Source organism: Malus domestica, chromosome 16 (assembly GCF_042453785.1).
Source record: "Malus domestica chromosome 16, GDT2T_hap1".
NCBI classification, from domain to species: domain Eukaryota; kingdom Viridiplantae; phylum Streptophyta; class Magnoliopsida; order Rosales; family Rosaceae; genus Malus; species Malus domestica.
In genome coordinates, this window is record NC_091676.1 from 13,440,911 (window position 1) to 13,461,192 (window position 20,282).

General features: G+C 39.0%; 1 protein-coding gene across 6 annotated transcripts; it reads right to left on the bottom strand.

Moving 5' to 3' along the window:
* Nucleotides 1–1,011: 1,011 nt before the first annotated feature.
* On the bottom strand, nt 1,012–17,509 carry LOC103403868 (protein ALWAYS EARLY 3). Of its 6 annotated transcripts, none has more exons than XM_070815700.1 (20): nt 17,306–17,509; nt 15,781–15,901; nt 9,689–9,787; nt 9,537–9,599; nt 8,900–8,977; nt 7,872–8,058; nt 6,986–7,248; nt 6,525–6,894; nt 6,131–6,205; nt 5,388–5,572; nt 5,214–5,270; nt 4,675–5,001; nt 4,405–4,583; nt 4,012–4,294; nt 3,364–3,612; nt 2,653–2,715; nt 2,366–2,509; nt 2,040–2,255; nt 1,625–1,906; nt 1,012–1,423 (listed from the first exon to the last, which is right to left on the bottom strand). In XM_070815700.1, exons 2-20 carry the CDS (start codon nt 15,880–15,882, stop codon nt 1,259–1,261), a joined length of 3,387 nt encoding a protein of 1,128 aa, XP_070671801.1. In that variant the 5' UTR covers nt 15,883–15,901; nt 17,306–17,509; the 3' UTR covers nt 1,012–1,258. The 6 variants fall into 6 exon arrangements, with proteins under 6 accessions (XP_070671801.1, XP_028951608.2, XP_070671804.1 ...); XM_029095775.2 differs by having other exon boundaries at nt 2,653–2,808; nt 17,306–17,502; XM_070815703.1 differs by having other exon boundaries at nt 6,624–6,894; nt 17,306–17,499.
* Between the last annotated feature and the right edge of the window lie 2,773 nt (nt 17,510–20,282).

The window sequence follows — 20,282 nt, forward strand, 5'->3', positions numbered from 1 at the left end:
GCAATCCTTACAAGTTATACGATCCCCTTTCCTCATTAGAAGAAAATCTATTTGTGTTTTTGACGACCCACTCTTGTAGGTGATCACATGTTCTTCTCTCTTCTTAAAGAAGGTGTTGGCTAAGAAGAGATCATATGCCATTGCAAAATCCAAGATAGCTTCCCCATCCTCGTTTCTCTCCCCAAAACCATGGCCACCATGAAAACCTCCATAGTTGCCTGTCTCCCTGCCCACGTGTCCATTTAAATCTCCTCCTATAAATAACTTCTCCGTCTGCGCAATTCCTTGCACCAAGTCTCCAAGGTCTTCCCAAAATTTCTCCTTCGAACTCATATCCAACCCTACTTGAGGTGCGTACGCACTAATCACATTGATAAGTTCTTGTCCTATTACAATCTTGATTGCCATGATTCTATCTCCTACCCTCTTGACATCTACAACATCTTGTGTCAAGGTCTTGTCCACGATGATGCTAACACCGTTTCTCGTTCTATTTGTGCCCGAGTACCAAAGTTTAAACCCTGAGTTTTCTAGATCCTTTGCCTTAAGACCAACCCACTTAGTTTCTTGTAGGCACATAATATTTATCCTTCTCCTCACCATAACTTCCACTACTTCCATAGATTTTCCCGTTAAGGTTCCTATATTCCACGTTCCTAAACGCATTCTACTCTCCTGAACTCTACCCTTCTGTCCTAGCTTCTTCACCCTCCCCCGTCCAATTGAATCAAAGTACTTCTTTTGTGTGTCCCGTGTAAAGTTGATAGGTGCATATGCGCCCAAACAACTTTGAGTGGAGTCGTTCGAAAAGAAGTTTCTATGGCCCCCTTGCTCATTTAACACTGCATCTGGGTGCCTATGGAGATATAGCGACCCTTGCTCACTTATCACTGTGCTCGGGCCACACAGCGCGCCACTTACGGGTGACGCCCTAGCTTTAGCGCGATTTCGTTCTGAATTCATTTTCATAAGGATTCGACGTAACAGGGAGAGGAGAGTCTGGACCGGAGATGCAGCGGAAAGGAAATACCGTAAGATTTAGTTAACTTTGCCTTTCGTTTTACAATGCCAAAAGCTAAATAAAATGCAGAGATTTTGTTCAACATTTTATATCATTATATACATACAAAAATGCTTCAAGATACACCTCTACGCACATTTGATTCTGGCGATGGTTGAGAGGGGGATATATATATAGAGGGGCCAAAAAAGATGCACAAAATATGCAGAACACGTCCATTTTGGGTGTGAAGGGGAACTATGTAGGCACCAACGCCAGTATCTGGTTCCTAATAATGCCCATGCACTTCTGTATTTCTCCGTAAACCGAAAGGTTCTGCGGACAAAGTGGCTGCAAACTAGTCACGGCTTCGTCTACTACCTGGGCGACTTCAGACGGTGGAAACTGTCGCGCTGTACATGTCTGCATTTCATGTGGCAAAAACCAAAAGCTAAGGTCATAAACAGATAAATCCCACATTGTATAATGTAAATTGTTAAATGTTAGTTATATCCACAAACAATTTGATTGCTTAAAAGCAAATGGGAAATTTTATATGCTCGAGAGAAGCGGATCAAGAAAAATCAGCAGCAACAGGAAAGTATGCAATGTATACTCAATTACCTGAATCATCAAAAACGCTGCTACACAATTTACAATAAGGTCTGTAAGGGCTTTTTCTTCATTTTGCTTCGATACGTTATTTGACTTAGGATCAGCTGAACAACTCGTTTCCATTGGTTTTGATGTACAGGCAGTTGGCTGATCTTGAGAAACCCGAACTGGATCTGCAGGGGTAGTAGAAGGTCCCAGCACGCCAGCATCATCAGAAAGCCGATTACTAACAAAGTCTATAATCTCCTCCATCCTATCAAGGTTATCTTCCTTCCTCAATGATGAAATTGCCTGAAATAGTAATTAAGATGAAATTGTTGCCAGAGTGCCAACGGACATTTACTCGCTGCAATTTAACTTCTGGTTGAATAACAGCAGCTCATTGAGAGCACCAGGACAAAGAATCAAAGAGCACCATCCATACCTGCATAGCTGCATCAACCATTTTGCGGGCTTTTGCTCTTGAACTTTCAACAATATCAAACACATGACCTGCCGATTCTTGGGCATGACAAGAATAACCAGAAGGGCTTGAATGGCCACCAGGGTCGCTTATATTTTCCATGGGCTTCACCAAGCTAACTGCGGGACTCCCTCTATATGTGTTGCGCTGTCTTAAGCAACAAAGAGCAGAAGAAACCTGCGCATGAAAGGCTATCAGCTTGCTTCATCGTTGCATTGTTGCAATCAAATACCAAATGATAAACAGAAAGGAATGAAGTTACAAATGGGACGATTGGATACTGATACCTGATCATTGACTTGACTCAACTGTAAGAGCACTGCAGCATATTCCTTTTTAAAAGACTCAGAATCCCTGATGAAGTTGTCTCCATCTCTATGGTTTTCCACCACCTCATCATTCATGTGCCTCAACTCAGATACCACAGCATCCTACAAGTTTCAAAATTATCAACTCAATTCTAAAATACCCAACATTGACAGCAGTTGAACATGTAAAGTCACTTTTCTCCAAATATAACACATTTTTCCAATGGTTAACACCTAAGATGGATATAAGATATTCAGCACCACACCTTTTTGTCAAGTGCACGAGTCAACTCAAATATAGCTCGTATATCAGCTTCCTTTGCTTGGATCTGCACAGGAAATGAAAGCTGAGAATTTGCCACTTGTGCAGCAGCAGTTTCACATGGCCCACCTTTAGCTTGTACAAAATTTGATGATTTCCCCTAGCCACACTTTCAACTTTAGATAATAGCATATAATTATTTTGCACTATAAAGTTTTCTACACATAAAGATACAGCCTTAATATAAGCTCATTGGTTTAAGCAGTCAACATACACAAATGACCAACGGTAACAATGTCCTAAAAACATGAAAAAGTGCAAAGCTTGCTCTGTGTATACCAATACAACTCCAACAGGACAATAATACATGGCACTGCATACAGCAATAGGATTCCAAGTAACATGAGCCGCAGACCGGTAACAATAATGGCAGATATTCTGTTTCAGCCTCAATGAAATCTAATAGATTAGCAGTGTTAGTGGAGAAAAAAGAAGTGCACTCATTGTTGTGTCATTAAGACATTGACATGCTTAGACGAATGCTCATCTTATAAAAGGGGCAATTTCAAGGTCCTGAATATATCAGATACTCCAAGAAGATCCTTAAATATTTAATAACAAAAAAGGGGCACAGACAAAATACAAAAATAAGATGTACAAGCCAGAATGCAAAAATAAAGACCACATGTTTTGGCAGCTGCAACTCACAACTAACCTCTGTCTGCTTTGATGATTTGTTGATATGATGAGGCGATGGCTGCATATAACAGGGAACAGTGCTCTCCACATGGTCACTAGAGGCAACCTTATACCCTTCAGTCTTTCCTTCTTTAAGGCGTTCATTAATCTTGAGCTCCTTTAGGTTCTCAATATATTTGTTGACATTGACATTGACATTGACATTGTGCTTTGTGAAAGAAGCAGGTAAATTCTCCACTGGATTTAAAGGCATGCAATCAATATCCTGTCATGAAATACGTTACAACATACCATTAAAAAGGAACGGGAACTGAAAAGGTGTAAGTTATCATACACATCACATTCAAGACATCACTCAATCATATAAATATGTATGGGAGTGCTGGCAACCTTCTCACTTCTACACATGCTACGTGTATTCCACTAGCACACAAAACTAATATTTAATTACTTTTTGGTTGACAAACTAAAATTTTAATTATACGAACAAAGGAATAAAAGTAGTGGGATTTTAATATAATTAAAAAATTTGTTTTGAGTGATAGTGGAGTATACATGGCATGAGGAGAAGTGAAAAGATTGAAATGAGAAGGTAAGTGAGAAGGTTGCTAACATTTCTCAAATATGTAATATTTCCAAAAATTATGTGAGGGGAACTAATTACCATAATATGTTCAACCCCTAGTTCAGGCTGATCAAACTGAACACGACATCTACTATGGTCGACGGTTAGTACAATTCCGTTGTGAATCTCTCTAGTCGTGGGATGAAAAGCAATGACATGCTGTCCTACTGATAAAGGCCGAGCTAAGTCGGTTGGAAGCCCTTCCCTTGTACCAGCATTAAGTTCAGCATAATGCGTTCTAACAGATTCTCGGTACTGATTAAGCTTCTCCTTTTCTTCCTTCAGAAACTGCTCAGAAAATCTCCGCGGTCTGCCAAGGGAACTGCATCAACAAGTGAGACAAAAATTTAGCACAACTTTATAAAAATTTCTCCAAAAGTTGCCCCTTAAAAAGAAAAGTTCCAATCAAAGGGGAAGATCAGGGACATTTACCTCCGTATTACACCCCATTCAACACGAGTTAATCTTGGAACATGACCTAATCCAACATGATTCAAGTACTCCACAAACTCCCTTTTAGCAAACCATGGGTAATCAATTGCACTATAAAACCATTCAAAAGCACACCATCTTTGCACTTGATACCGAGACAAGCAATTAGAAAGTCTTTCCTGAAAATGTAAACGTAGACCAATAAATGAAACAAAATAGAACATAAAAAAAAAACCAAAGGTGGCGATATAAATGATACCACATCTTTACCTTAATATTTATTTCTCTGTTACGAAATGAAGGAACCCGTTTATCAGGCTGTTCATCTAAAATACCCTCAGTAGACTTTCTATCCTTCTCTATTGATGGTTTGTGTCTGTCCAGCTTCAATTTAATACTATCTCTTGCAGGTAAGTTGGCCTGGTTTGCAGATGGTACTCCTAAAGTTGATAATCCTGAATTATTCTCCTCCCTTTCATGATCAGTAGAAGAAGATGCATTCTGTAGAGGATTCACCGATTTCCCTTGCTTTGGGTGTGTAATATAATGAGAAGACCGTTTACCTTTATTCATCGACTTATTCACCTCAACTGTAGCCTGAAATCAAGGATAAATACCATAAGTTAGGAGAAATTATAGGCACATGAAAGTTAAGAAAAATTAACTCGTGTTGTAACTACCATAAGAAAGGACATGATAAAATGGAAATTATCTTAAAAGTGTTACTAAACTTCCAAAATAGCAATATAAGAAGAAAAAGGGGGGGGGGGGGGAGAGAGAGAGAGAGTAAGGAAGTAAAGACAGCACACCTCAATCCTTTGATTGTCACTCCAACGACAGTCTGTTTGAGTTGCGTCATTATATACCTGCAATTAATGTCACAAATGTTCATCAATTTATGCCCTAACCAGATGGACCATATTAAGCATCCCGAGTAAAGAAAAACTGAGCTAATTTGTAGGGGAAGTGATGCTTGTCCTTACTTTAAATGGCAACAATTGCTTTCTTTTTTGCAGTCCGGTGTTAGACTGGTGACCTCCCTCTTTAAGTTTGCCCGGTTTAGATGTTTTCAAAGCACTGTGTTCAACCCCAGGAATTGAGTGAATCCCCTTTGTTTTAGACTTGTTAGCAACATAGCTATCTTCTTCCCTGACATGTGCAGAAGACTCTAAACACAGAACCAACAAAAAATAAATGTCGAGTCAAATACAATTGGTTAACAGTTTAAGAGGATCTATAAAGTAACTGCAACAACTTTAAATCAGCCTGTGTAACTGATTTTGTAACCCTTGAGACATCTCAAAGCATATTTAAGAACAAACTGTCACAAAAGATCCCTCAAACTATTGATAAGGAGTACAGATAAAACAAAGACAAACAGAATGTTAACTTTATTCAAGCATGCAAAGTCTAATTCTAATTAAGATCTACATGAACTACAAAGAAACACTTTTTATTTTATTTTCATAAAAGCGAGAAGAAGAAAGATTTATGGTAAGTTAACAATTCAAAAACATTGTATTTGATCAAAGCCCTTGATAAGGTACCAGGTAAGCTAATAAGAAGTTTTAAATTCTGAAATTGAATGCTAGCATTAGGAGAAAATGAATAACACGAACTGCACATTTATAAATTAAATACATAAAGAAGGAAATGATAAGAGATAAAACCCAATGTTCCTAGCAGAAGAGGGTAAAAGTTACTTTTCAAAACACAAATGTGTCACCTGTATCAGCAGTTTCGGGCATCATCAAGGATAGATCTGCCAGAGTTTGTAGTGCATCAAAGGGAGTGCTTTCATCTGCATGGAGAAAAGAGTTGGAATGAATATTATCTAGACATGCTTCAACTGTTTCGAAGACAGAGCAATCAAATCCAAGGTGATATTGAAAACCACACACAAAAACAAAAGCCAAATCTGACAGAGTTCAATGAGAATTGCAAGAAACTAGCAACACAAAACAAACCCAACTCAACTATACCTGTCCTATACATCAAAAGTACGTAGCTCAATTTTTCAAAGAAAACAGGTTGTACAGTAGTATACATAAACATCAGTTATAGAGGGAAGGAGACGTTAAAGGGGGGAGGGAGCCTGACTTAAATGTTTTCTAAAATACCTTCTGCAATCAGAGCATATTTACTTTTGTTTCTTTGTTCCTTGTAAAAGGATCTTGCACTTTTCGCAACTTTAGTTTCAAGTTTTCCCTTGATAGTACCTCGCTTTTGTCCTTCCTCTGTTCCGCTACCGGCCTCTTTAATGTCTTCAAAATGATTGCTTTTATTTTCAACCTTTTGCTTCTTTACAGAGTATCTCTTCCCCCTCCGTTGGAAGTCCAGAGTATCAGTACCTTCTGTACCCACTGCATACTTTTTACTTCTGTCAAAGTCTTCATTGTCAGCTTCTGTGCTTCCTAAGCTCAATTCATGTCCACCCTCATCCATTTCACTAGCACGGAGCCTGGTTGTAGTCATTTCCGATTCTGCACCCTATATGTCACAAACGACCATGAATACTAAACTATTATCATGAAAGAACTGTTAGGAAAGCAGTTAAACTTTCTTTTAAATAATATCTTACCATCATTTCACCATTCCTAACAGTTGGTGGTGTACCTTTGGCTTTTCTCTTAGATTTCCAAGAAACCAATGGAGAATCACCTCTATGTGAGGCCTCAGTCAATGCCAATGCTATCTCATTAGCAACATCATCATTTTTAGTGTCTACACTGGGTTTTAAACCTCGCCTGGCTGGTGAAACATAATTTCTACTGTCATCTTTATCACTAGAATATGCAACAGGGACTCGAGGAGTCCTTTTTTTAACAGCATGAGGCCTAATTCCTGAAGCAGATTAAACAAAACATCAATGGCATTAACATCTTTGAAGCCAATATTTTCAGAATAAAAAAGACAAAGAGAACTCTGAAGAGAACCAAGAAGAAAAGAAGAGACAGAGGGAGGGAGAGAAGAAAAAGATAAGCAAGGAGTGGAATGACTGCAAGAAAAGAAGTTCAAATTTATCCCTGTAATCTCAATTCACAAAAAAATTTGTATTGCATCACAGTAGGCCCTATCTATAGAGGTAATCCTGGAATAATAAAATAATAATAATTAAACCCTGATAATTCCCAAAATCCTGATTTTAATAAATAAATTAAAAACAAATTATATAAACCTAGTTTCTACCTTTGCTCCTACACTTATTATTCCATTCACCACCACCAATTTCTCTTTACAGAAGCAAAGGGCAAACATACACAAACAAGAAACCACATTTGACTCAAAGTTGCAATATTTTTAAATATGAAAATATGACATGAACAGCATAAAAGGCAGCAGCGAAACTTCTTCAGTACAAAGCAGCAAATGAGTAAAAGAAAACCACCCGCCACCCCCTCCTTAAAGGAAAAACAAAGAAACAAAAATGCAAATTATACACATACGGAGATCATATCATTTCCCACCTGAGCGCCTATTGTTCAACAGTGACAAGCAGTCGTTACTTGATGCCATTGGAGGGGATTGTGAAGAATCTGGAATATGTCCAAATCTTTTTGAGACCTCAGTCTGAAATTTTACCCTTTCATGCTTTTGAGGTTTCCAAGGAGTTCCTACACCCTCAATGCTTTCTTGTTCACTGTCACTTCCTCCCTGCAAGGCCAGAGTCCTCTATATGACTTCCATATGGATGATTCTCAAAACACTAGCCGAATTTATATCAACAGTACAAGATTATTAAACTCATTTATGCAATAATACACATGCACATGGTCACCATAAATGGAGGGAAATGATTTTCACACCCCTCTCCATTTCTGGGCTTTGGACTGAATAAATCAGAAGAGAATCAAAGGACATAAATTAAAAGGGGTGTGCAGAAGGTGAAAAGGCATGTGTGGAAATCATTTCCCTAAACGGATTGAAAAATCGGCAAATATTACATATCATGACAATGACAAGTAACTCAGACCAAAAAAAAAGACAGACAAAAATAACTTATAATCGTGAATGAGCGGTAATTAGCATTTATTTTAAGTGTGAATAAGAAACAAACTTTTGCTCACATGCTAGTTACTGCTTAGCATGTAAACAGAAAATTAAGTGTGTTGAGCAGTAACTAGCATGTAAGCAAAAGATTAATTATGTTTCCAACACGGTTAAAGAAGGAACTTCATTACTGTTTCCTTTAGCAATAAACCAATGCCAGGTTTTTATTATTCCTTAGGAAAATTTGCGTTGCCAGCTGAGAAACCCTTCATAGACCAATGCACTATGGCCACTTTCCTTTTATTTCCTAAAAACGTCCTTATTCTTTCTCCCTACTTGATTTAGCTACATTTTATCTTCTCCTTATGAATTTCATGACAAAATGTACAGTTTCCTTTCTCCAAGTAGAGTTTGTAGATATACTAAAACAGCCAAACTGGAACACTACCAGAGGTTAAGTGCATATAGTAATCTGAAAACTCGGTTAAATTTTTAATTAATTTACCAGCAGAGAGTAGTGGTCAGTCATCATTGCTGTCAGACCAATAACAGAAGCAACACCTTCAGGAAGAGATAAATAGGCCTGAAAATATAGCAAAATCTTGAGTGACATGCTACAAATAAAGCTTATCATTAAAACATAAAAAGCATACACATTTATTTTCTGCACGATAAAAACAAAGTTTTGTCAAGATTATGGCATCAACATAGTTTGTAAAACTATAACCACAAAATATAAATGTGTTGACTCACAATATGCATATTCAAATTCTATTATCTACTTTCATAGTAGCTTGAAAAAAAGAATCAAGCAACGAAACTTCATCGAGCATTAACTGAATTCTGTTCAACTAATTTGCACATAACCAGATTTTTCTTTTATTTAAAAAAAAAGTATCTAATTTGTAGAGCTCAACAAACAAAAATGGTGTCAAATCTTATTTCCTGATGCAAAAATAAGTCATAATATAAAATTTAATTTTTTTTCTCAAATTACTGAAAACTCCAAGAAATGCTGGACTTGCCGCAACATCAAAAACAGTTAATGAGGCCATGACTAAAACAAATTTTTTGGACACAACTTGATCTATATGGATCCAGATAGAGCATACAAGATAAATTGCACAATATCCCACACATACCTTATTCATTGTGTAAAGGGCCTCTACCATTTCTACAGATCGGTGGCGTACTACAGCAGCCACCTAAAAGACAAATTAGAAGTAAATTAGTGAGCTGACTGGGGATCCAAACATGTTATTCATGTGAAGAGTATCATAAAATTGGTACTAGCCTTCTTCCAATCTTTTCCATATTTACGATATGCTTCATAAAAATGTTTTAGCTCTTCCTTGCTCCATTGAGGCCCTAACATGTCCGACAACTTTCTCTTCTGCACATGAGAGGACAGGCAAAAAGTATCAAAAAATAGTTAAACAACTACTACATTTAAATAGTTCTAAAACTACATTAGACAATCAAGGTCATTACTGTTTGAGAGCTGCATAAACATAACAAGAAGTAAACCAACATTGATCACATAATTTCTTAGTCCTGGAGTGGCAAAGCAAAGTTGTTACTTCAGAAAAAGGAGGAAGAAAATCAAGAATTCTTTTAGTTTCCATTGACAAAGTTATACAATGGTAAATGGGGTTTTCCAAAAAACAAAAGAAAATTATTAAAAGCTAAGCTAAACAGAATTATAACACATAAGGAAAGAAGTTGGATCCAGAAATCAACGTTCAATAACCATGTGAAGCAATGCAGTACTTATAAGAACAAAGTTCATAACTAGCTAACTAATATAACTGAAATGGTCCCATCTCCCTCCCCCCAACCAACACAGACCCCTAAAACAAAAACAAAAACAAAAACAAAAACAAAAAAAAAAAAAGGAAACGAAGTACTAATTAGGATCTGTTATTCTGTATTCGAAAAGGAAAAAGAATTTCGAAAAGATACAACAACAACAACAACAAAGCCTTTTCCCACTAAGTGGGGTCGGCTATATGAATCCTAGAACGCCATTGCGCTCGGTTTTGTGTCATGTCCTCCGTTCGATCCAAGTACTCTAAGTCTTTTCTTAGAGTCTCTTCTAAAGTTTTCCTAGGTCTTCCTCTACCCCTTCGGCCCTGAACCTCTGTCCCGTAGTCACATCTTCGAACCGGAGCGTCAGTCGGCCTTCTTTGCCCATGTCCAAAACACCGGAACCGATTTTCTCTCATCTTTCCTTCAATTTCGGCTACTCCTACTTTACCTCGGATATCCTCATGCCCAATCTTATCCTTTCTCGTGTGCCCACACATCCCACGAAGCATCCTCATCTCCGCTACACCCATTTTGTGTACGTGTTGATGCTTCACCGTCCAACATTCTGTGCCATACAACATCGTTGGCCTTATTGTCGTCCTATAAAATTTTCCCTTGAGCTTCAGTGGCCTACGACGGTCACATAACACGCCGGATGTACTCTTACACTTCATCCGTCCAGGTCGTATTCTATGGTTGAGATCTCCATCTAATTCTCCGTTCTCTTGCAAGATAGATCCTAGGCAGCAAAAACGGTCGCTTTTTGTGATCTTCGCTAGATTGCTCCGGTCATTAGTGTGGATAAGTATATAAATGAATAGAGATAGGAAAGCAAACACAAGATGTACGTGGTTCACCCAGATTGGCTACGTCCACGGAATAGAAGAGTTCTCATTAATTGTGAAGGGTTTACACAAGTACATAGGTTCAAGCTCTCCTTTAGTGAGTACAAGTGAATGATTTAGTACAAATGACATTAGGAAATATTGTGAGAGAATGATCTCGTAATCACGAAACTTCTAAGTATCGGAGTGTGGTATCGTCTTGACTTGCCTTATCTGTCTCATAGGTAGATGTGGCATCTTCTCTGGAAGTACTCTTCCTCCATCCAGGGGTGGTATCTTTAACTGGTGGAGATGCACAAGGTAATGTATCAATTTCACTTGAAGCTTACTTGTAGTTTCAGGCTTGGTCAAGCGCGATACAAACCATGTAGTAGGAGTCTCCCAAGTCGCCGAGCTAGGGGATCTGCTGAAAGAGGTGACAGACAAGGTAAGCAATCAGAGCTCCGGCTGATTGTTCACCTTCTCCCCATCTTGCAGCAGCATGAAGGATAAAGAGAAGAAAGATGAGAAGAGATGATATGGGATACTTTTGCTTTTGAAGAAGTAACTTTCCACAGGCTTATTCTTGAACTGAGCTGGAGGGTTTTCTGGTTTCCTCCAGAGCCGACTGAAGAATTTGAGGGTCAAAACAAGTCCATCAAATCTAGAGTACGTTCGACCCTGCTGATATGGGATACTTTTGCTTTTGACAGAGTAATGGATGTATCGGCACGTGTGCTGTTACGCTTGTCTCCACATGCTTCCTTGTATCCTTCGCACTTGCCCTATCTGTTCCTCAAGCAGATGCGGTATCTTCCCTGGAAACATAAGATGTTGAAGATGAGTACTCGAGAGCAATGCCAGGTAAGTAATCAGGTAAGGGGTTCCAGGTAGTCAGTTCCTGGCTGGAAGCTTGATTCCAAGTGCTGACTGATTGCTCTCTTTCTCCTTGTCTTGCAGGTAACAACAAGGCCAAAGGAAAAGACAGGGAAAAAGCATGATATGGGATACTCTTGCTTTTAACCCTGATGATATGAGATATTCTTGCTCTAGTATAGCTTGTTTGCAAAGGTATTATCGGGGGGAAAGAAAGCTGAATATTTCGAAAGGCTTCGTTGGGAGTGCCCTCTCAAATATGAGGAAGGGTTGAACATTTTTACAGGTCTACCTGTCCATTGGGGATGGAGGTCGACATATATAGGAGTCTCCCTAACAACAAGTAGTAATGCTATTCCTTTACCCTGCTTGGTCATAGCACGGTAGTGGGAGCTGCCAGCTTCACATGTTTTAACTCTGTCAGAGCACTTTGAAAAAGTGGTCTGTGCTCTCGAGAAGTCTTCGACAGAATGCCCATAATTTCCGCAAAGCTGAGTGTGCGTGTGACAGGTGCTGACAAGGCTAGAAAAGTAGGTGCCTCTTCGATTTCTGAGATCGGCCCTCGTGGTCTCTGAGCAGCCCAGCTTTTGAGAAAGCGAGCGTCTCTTCGATTGATTCGGAGAACGATGCATCTTCGATTTTTAAGAAAGCAATCATGATGGGGGTCTGGCTCTCGAGATTCGGGGAGCAGTGTCACTTCGATTTTTGAGAAAGTAATCATGTTGGGAGTCTGGCTCTCGAGATTCGGAGGGCGGTGCCTCTTCGATTTTGGAGCAAGCAATCTTGTTGGGAGTGTTTTCTCGAATGTGAGTAAAGGTTGGGCATGTTTGCTAGTCTACCTTGCCACGAAGCACAGAGGTTGACACACAGGGATTTTCCAATTATCCAGCAATGGTACTGTTCCTTTACCCTCTCTTCGATTTTTGAGAAAGTAGTCATGTTAGGAGTCTGGCTCTCGAGATTCGGAGGACGGTGCCTCTTCGATTTTGGAGCAAGCAATCTTATTGGTAGTGTTTTCTCGAGTGTGAGTAAAGGTTGGGCATGTTTACTAGTCTACCTTGCCACGAAGCACAGAGGTTGACACACAGGGACTTTCCAATTATCCAGCAGTGGTACTGTTCCTTTACCCTTGTGGGTAATAATATGGTAGCTAGACCTTCAAAATTTATGGGTCTAAACTTTGTTAGTGCTGTTTCTTTGCTATTCTTTTACCTTTCTTGGTCAGAGCGATGTAGTGGGAGCTGCAAGCTTTACGTGCTCAATTTTGGCAGAGAACTTTGGCAAAGTTATCTGTGGTACCCATGAGCTAGTGTTGCGTGTGGGAAGTGGGTGATTGAACAGTAAGATTCATGTGTTTTCTACTTCCTCAGAAGTCTTCGACAGAATGCCCATAATTTCCGCAAAGCTGAGTGTGCGTGTGACAGGTGCTGACAAGGCTGGAAAAGTAGGTGCCTCTTCGATTTCTGAGATCGGCCCTCGTGGTCTCTGAGGAGCCCAGCTTTTGAGAAAGCGAGCGCCTCTTCGATTTCTGAGATCGGCATTCGTGGTCTTTGAGCAGCCTACTTTTGAGAAAGCAAACGCCTCTTCGATTTCTGAGATCAACCCTCGTGGTCTCTAAGCAGCCCAGCTTTTGAGAAAGCAAACGCCTCTTCGATTTCTGAGCAGGCGCCTCTTCGATTTCTGAAGATCCGTCGAGTGCAGATTTTTATAGGGGCTGGCATTAAGTTCCAAAGCACACTTGAAATCTCCACCAGTAGAAGCTCCATTCTTGCACTTCTAAGATCTTGATTTGTCCAACCTCTTCTCTCTTCAACACCTTTGAAAATGTCTGGCCCCTCCGACCGTCGTTTTGACTTGAACCTTGTTGAAGAGGCAGCCCCGCCTTCTCCAGACAACATATGGCGCCCATCCTTCGTCTCCCCTACTGGTCCTCTTACCGTTGGGGATTCTGTGATGAAGAATGATATGACTGCTGCGGTGGTGGCCAGGAACCTTCTCTCCCAAAGATAACAGACTACTTTCCAAACGGTCTGATGAGTTAGCTGTTAAGGATTCGCTGGCTCTCAGTGTTCAGTGTGCAGGTTCTGTGTCTAATATGGCCCAACGCCTATTTGCTCGAACCCGCCAAGTTGAATCATTGGCGGCTGAGGTGATGAGTCTCAAACAGGAGATTAGAGGGCTCAAGCATGAGAATAAACAGTTGCACCGGCTCGCACATGACTATGCTACAAACATGAAGAGGAAGCTTGACCAGATGAAGGAAACTGATGGTCAGGTTTTACTTGATCATCAGAGATTTGTGGGTTTGTTCCAAAGGCATTTATTGCCTTCGTCTTCTGGGGCTGTACCGCGTAATGAAGCTCCAAATAATCAACCTCTGATGCCTCCTCCTTCTAGGGTTCTGTCCAGTACTGAGGTTCCGAATGATCCCCCTCCGGTGCCTTCTCTTTCTGGGGCTCTACCGACTGCTGAGACTTCTCCTAAGCAACCCTTGTGAAGGCTCCCTCTTGTTTGTTTATTTTGACTCATGTATATGTACACATTTGTAGCTTATCGGGGATATCAATAAATAAGTTTTCCTTCATTTCAACGTATTGTGTTAAATACACCAAAACCTTCTTCGCTAAGTTCTTTGAATTTTCTTTTGTTGAAGCTTGTATGTTGAAGCTTTCTGAGTGGAGCATGTAGGTTGGGGTAGTGTTCCCTTAATTTCCCGAGTGAGGAAAACTTCTCGATTGGAGACTTGGAAAATCCAAGTCACTGAGTGGGATCGGCTATATGAATCTTAGAACGCCATTGTGTTCGGTCCTGTGTCATGTCCTTCGTTAGATCCAAGTACTCTAAGTCTTTTCTTAGAGTCTCTTCCAAAGTTTTCCTAGGTCTTCCTCTACCCCTTCGGCCCTGAACCTCTGTCCCATAGTCGCATCTTCTAATCGGAGCGTCAGTAGGCCTTCGTTGCACATGTCCAAACCACCGTAACCGATTTTCTCTCATCTTGCCTTCAATTTCGGCTACTCCTACTTTACCCCGGATATCCTCATTCTTAATCTTATCCTTTCTCGTGTGCCCACACATCCAACGAAGCATCCTCATCTCCGCTACACCCATTTTGTGTATGTGTTGATGCTTCACCGCCCAACATTCTGTGCCATACAGCATCGCTGGCCTTATTGCCGTCCTATAAAATTTTCCCTTGAGCTTCAGTGGCATACGGCGGTCACACAACACGCCGGATGCACTCTTCCACTTCATCCATCCAGCTTGTATTCTATGGTTGAGATCTCCATCTAATTCTCCGTTCTTTTGCAAGATAGATCCTAGGTAACGAAAACGGTCGCTCTTTGGTATTTCTTGATCTCCGATCCTCACCCCTAACTCGTTTTGGCCTCCATTTGCACTGAACTTGCACTCCATATATTCTGTCTTTGATCGGCTTAGGCGAAGACCTTTAGATTCCAACACTTCTCTCCAAAGGTTAAGCTTTGCATTTACCCCTTCCTGAGTTTCATCTATCAACACTATATCGTCTGCGAAAAGCATACACCAAGGAATATCATCTTGAATATGTCCTGTTAACTCATCCATTACCAACGCAAAAAGGTAAGGACTTAAGGATGAGCCTTGATGTAATCCTACAGTTATGGGAAAGCTTTCGGTTTGTCCTTCATGAGTTCTTACGGCAGTCTTTGCTCCTTCATACATATCCTTTATAGCTTGGATATATGCTACTCGTACTCCTTTCTTCTCTAAAATCCTCCAAAGAATGTCTCTTGGGACCCTATCATACGCTTTTTCCAAATCTATAAAGAATTTCGAAAAGATAATTGACTAAAAACATTTCAGATGATAACATCCACAAAACAAAGTCAGGACTTACTTTCTGCCCACTTGTGTTAGCATGCTCTCCATGCTTAGAAGAAGCCTCATTATTATAAGAAAACCGCTTGCTCACACTCTTTGATTTTCTTGTTGGGGGCATGGCTAACTTCCTTAGTTACCTGAAACAAACGAAGAAGAAAGCATAAGCCCGCTAAGTCATAATCAAAAAGCTAGGTTATACAGTGATTCGTAGCAACACCAACTGCATCAAATCAAATCATCCTACAAAAGTTTAAGATTGCCCTATCATCAAAACTCTTTGTTACTTTGATGACAAATTACAGGCTACTAGGTGGCTACAGTGGGATGGGCAGAGAGCTGTCGTGAACACATCCCTTTTAGATATCTACCACAAAACCTCTGATTCGTAGTGGGTATAAATTACACTGTTCTAAAAATCCCCACCTAGCGCCTGGCCACCACCCCGATAAATGCCTAGGCGTTTGAAAATTAAGAAAGGGCGCCTAGAACTACTGAGGCGCCCGTCTAGACCGCCTAGGCACCCGCCTAGCCCGTCCAGACCCGCCTAGGTTGCAACTCACTTAGACAGAAAATAGATAACTTTCATTTTGCATTTTATTTTTTTTCAATAAATTGTAATAGACTTGTTGAATACTAATGAACACACATTATATGCTTGTTCCCACGTTTTCATTATGTTCCAATAGCTCATAATAGATATGTCATTCTATTTTGTAGTTTATGATGAAATCATATATATTTTAAGCATAAACATATACTTATTTACACGAAATATAATACAACAACAACAAAGCCGTTTCCCACTGAGTGGGGTCGGACATGAAATATAATAGATTTAATTAAATCCGCCTAGGCGCTAGGCCCTAGCCTGTCGCCCGAGTAGCGCCTAGCGTCTTTTAAAATCTTAAATTATGATAATTGATATCCAGTGCATGATGGGTAAATGTATTTTTCCCGTATAAAGTCCCACAAAGCAAAAGGAAAGAGATTAATAATCCTAAGAACGAAAACTAAGATTCAGAATTTTACTCTCATATAATAAAACTATACTTGTCAATTTTCCCGCCAATTTTACTGAAATTTTTTGAGATGCAATCTTAGATCTCAATTGTGGAGCTCAAAGCTAAGGTTTTCCTAAACCAGATAAACTTGGCATCAGGGTTGGATCTCCGAGAATCAAACAGGAAACAACAGAAAATCGACTTTCTAACACAAAAAATTTCAGATTCTAGGCTTCCCTTACTTAATCAATTTCAAAATTATCCTAAAACAATAAAATCCACCAAAAAACTGAGCCAAAACATAGCAATTTAGTCCGAGCTGAGCAAAAATTTCCACTAAAAGTTAAAATGATAAAAATGAAGAAGTAAATTCTAGAAAAATTGGGATTTCTTTTGCTGCAGGCAGTTTTCTCGGAAACCCAGCATCGAACGAAACCCTAAAGCTAGTAATGCGTTACCAATACACCATTTGCAATTCGAAATTTTGATAACCCTAAAATAAAGGAAAATTCAAAAAAAAAAAAGGAAAAGGAAATTCACCTCTGGAGGAGAGTTTGCAGACCGATTGGAGCGCGTCTAGATTCTGAGAGATGGAGTGAGGGAGCAATTGAGCAGCAGCACTGCAAGTAAGAAAGGGAAGAAGAAGAAGAAGAAATTGGGGATACAGCCGAAGCCGCGAAACTTTAAAACACTGTTAGTAGAGAATTTTGTTGCTATTTTCATGTTCTGCCTTTGTCTCTGCAAATTTCTGCACGTGTCGTCATTTATTATTATTTTTTTTTTAGGAATTTAATAAATTATTTTCAGTTCATACAAAAACGCTTTTGAAAACATCAACAAAGCTTTCTCACCATCACTCTGTGGAGTTGTATTGATTCTAGAACTCAATTGTCCGCGGTTGCATCAGTTTCAAGTATTTAATGTTTTTTCTAATGTCTCTTTTTAAGTCTTTCGAAAAAAAATTCTACCTTTTTTGTCCTGAAATTCTATCTCAAAATTGCATTTTTTTAATCAAAGCATGAGGTTAAAAATCAAGTGTTTTTTTTGTTTTTGAAAAAAAAACACTTGTTATGTGATTGCGAGTCCAAAATCGCTTTTGAAGAGGCATATCCAAGCAGATTAGTGTCATTCAAGAACAATTAGAAAATGAGAACTAAAATTAAAAAATAGGCTGTGTGTCTGATTAAAGTTTGAATACGAAAAATTTCTATGAAAATTAGATTAATTAAAGTATCGTGTTATCATGAACCGAAAAGTTAAAAAAGAAAAAATCCCTGTACTACTAAAACTGCAAGATAAGATTTTTTTTTTTTTTTGGAAACTGCAAGATAAGATTTTTGGCTAATTTACTTGGCCTAATTAATTCTCATTCTATCAAGATAAAATGTTTGAGTAGCTTGGAAAGCAAACAAATTTAATAATTTGACTGGAATCAATTCCATTGACTCGAGTGAATAGAAATACGAGAGAAAGTGGTATTTTCATTTCATCTAACCGAAGAGTCTCGTAGTTGATATAGTTAATTAAAAACATTCACTCTTGCATTTAAAGTACTAAATCCAAATCTTTTCTCGGCTAATATATTGCTTGCATTAGAAAAAGTTTTTTTGAGTGACAGGTGGATTCAATTGAGATTTTGAGCAATTTTAAATCTTTTTATAAATTTGGGGTATTCAATTAGTATTTTAAGTGATTTTCTGAAATTCAACGTGTATTCAATCAAGATTTTAAGATAGTTTATTCAAATCCTGAGAAATCCGGGTGCATTGAATTAGGGTTTTAAAGAAGTTTATAACATTTTAGGTGTCTTCAATTATAAATTTGTTTTAAAGAGTTTTAAAAATTTGAGGAATTTGAGGGAATTGAAGAGATTTGGTAGTGTATTTTAAGCATTCACATATCTCACATCTCCACCACCTGAGATTTCGAGGGCATTGGACTCCATCAATTAAACTCCATCAAAATCCATAGATTTATAAATCCAATAAAATCCATTAGAATCTCTGAATACACATCATATTAAGATTAAAGAATACAACACTGAAATTCAAAAACATAAAAATAAACAACCGCAATTTCAATCTCCACTCCACGAGAGATTTTTCAGTGTGACCAGCACACAAAGTGGTGTACCACATGTCACTATGCAAATGATGGGATATGTGTATTAAAAAGTTAATAACTTCAAAAATAAAATTTTCCACCACTTGCATAAAAACATGTGGTGTAGTACTCGTATTCCCGTCATAATAAAAAAAGTATTCGGCAAAGGTTTGAATTCTCTAATGTCTTCCTCTTTCTTTCTCTCGGCTATGTATGTGCATTAGATCTGGAGAGTCGTTCCTCCTTTTCATGTTTATGCCGCATGCTCCCTATTTATACTCATCTTTTCCATATTTGGGCCTAACTACTTCACTATTTGGGCTTAGTAGCACTGGCCCACTTTCAACTATTGGCACAAGCCCAACACAGCTCCCGTAATTCTCCTCGCCGGATCTTCGGGTCGTCACGTATTTTTATCGTAAAGTTCATGTTTTTATCACAATTATGTACTCGTTTGGAAGTGCTTTTAAAATGACTAAAAGCGCTTTTGGTGAAATCGTTTTTGGAACTAATCTTTAGTAAAAAAGTAAGTGATCCTCAAAAAGCACTTAAAGTGCTTCCAATTATGTGTTTCTTGCATGAAACACTTAAAATCCCTATACAGCTATCACGATAAACCAACACAAACAGGAGTCTCATGGAAAACTATCACAAAGATAGTGTAACGATCCGAAAATTTATATTCGGAAGCAAATACTAAGATAGGCCCAAAATTTATTTCGGAAGATAATCACCAAATTCCTTTTCTTAGACAATTTCCAAGAAAAGATTAAATCTTTGTTATTTTATTATAGTTGCATCTAACCTCGTTAAATTGCCTACATACCCTACGAAGGGATCAAGCCATTCGTAGTTCACAAATTCAATATCTAACTCATTTCTGAAAATCATTCAAGTGACTAACAATCACTAACTAGGTTCAAACAGGTGAATCATATCAAATGCATATCATTCAAGTGACTGGCCACGCGCCGCCACGCGTAGCTGTTTTCGACGAACGAAAACCCAATTTTCTAACTCCAAAAATTACCAAATTTTACAGGGTTGTAGAACTCAACAAGGGGAAGAACTTTTCTACCTAGGCCGAAGCCTAGTTCGGCCGGGAAGTGGCCATAAAATGCCTCAAACCGCCGAAACCCTCGGTTTGGGTAGTTGATGATTCGCCACCAAAATGCACTCCGCCGCCTCATCCAAGGCTTGAGCCTTGCTTATGGGGTTGAGAGGAGTCCTTTGGTGGTGGTCATCGACGACAATCGTTGTCGGATTCACCAGAAAAAAGAACAAAGTTGTCGGGACACCTGTGAGTTTTGTGGCTTCGATTTGTGAATTTGGGTTTGAAACCTAGAATTCTAATACCACAGGGATGTTGGGCTCGATGAGAGCTTTCCATAGACACCGGAATCACCTCAATCGG

Bases quoted from the DNA above. Each gene is read 5' to 3' on its own strand.
- LOC103403868 (XM_029095775.2), bottom strand. From the start codon at position 15,882: ATGCCCCCAACAAGAAAATCAAAGAGTGTGAGCAAGCGGTTTTCTTAT. The intron at 8,978-9,536 runs GTATGTGTGGGA...CTATATTTTCAG, and splicing joins CCCTTTACACAATGAATAAG to GCCTATTTATCTCTTCCTGA. The intron at 7,249-7,871 runs GTGGGAAATGAT...AATCTGCTTCAG, and splicing joins GTTGAACAATAGGCGCTCAG to GAATTAGGCCTCATGCTGTT.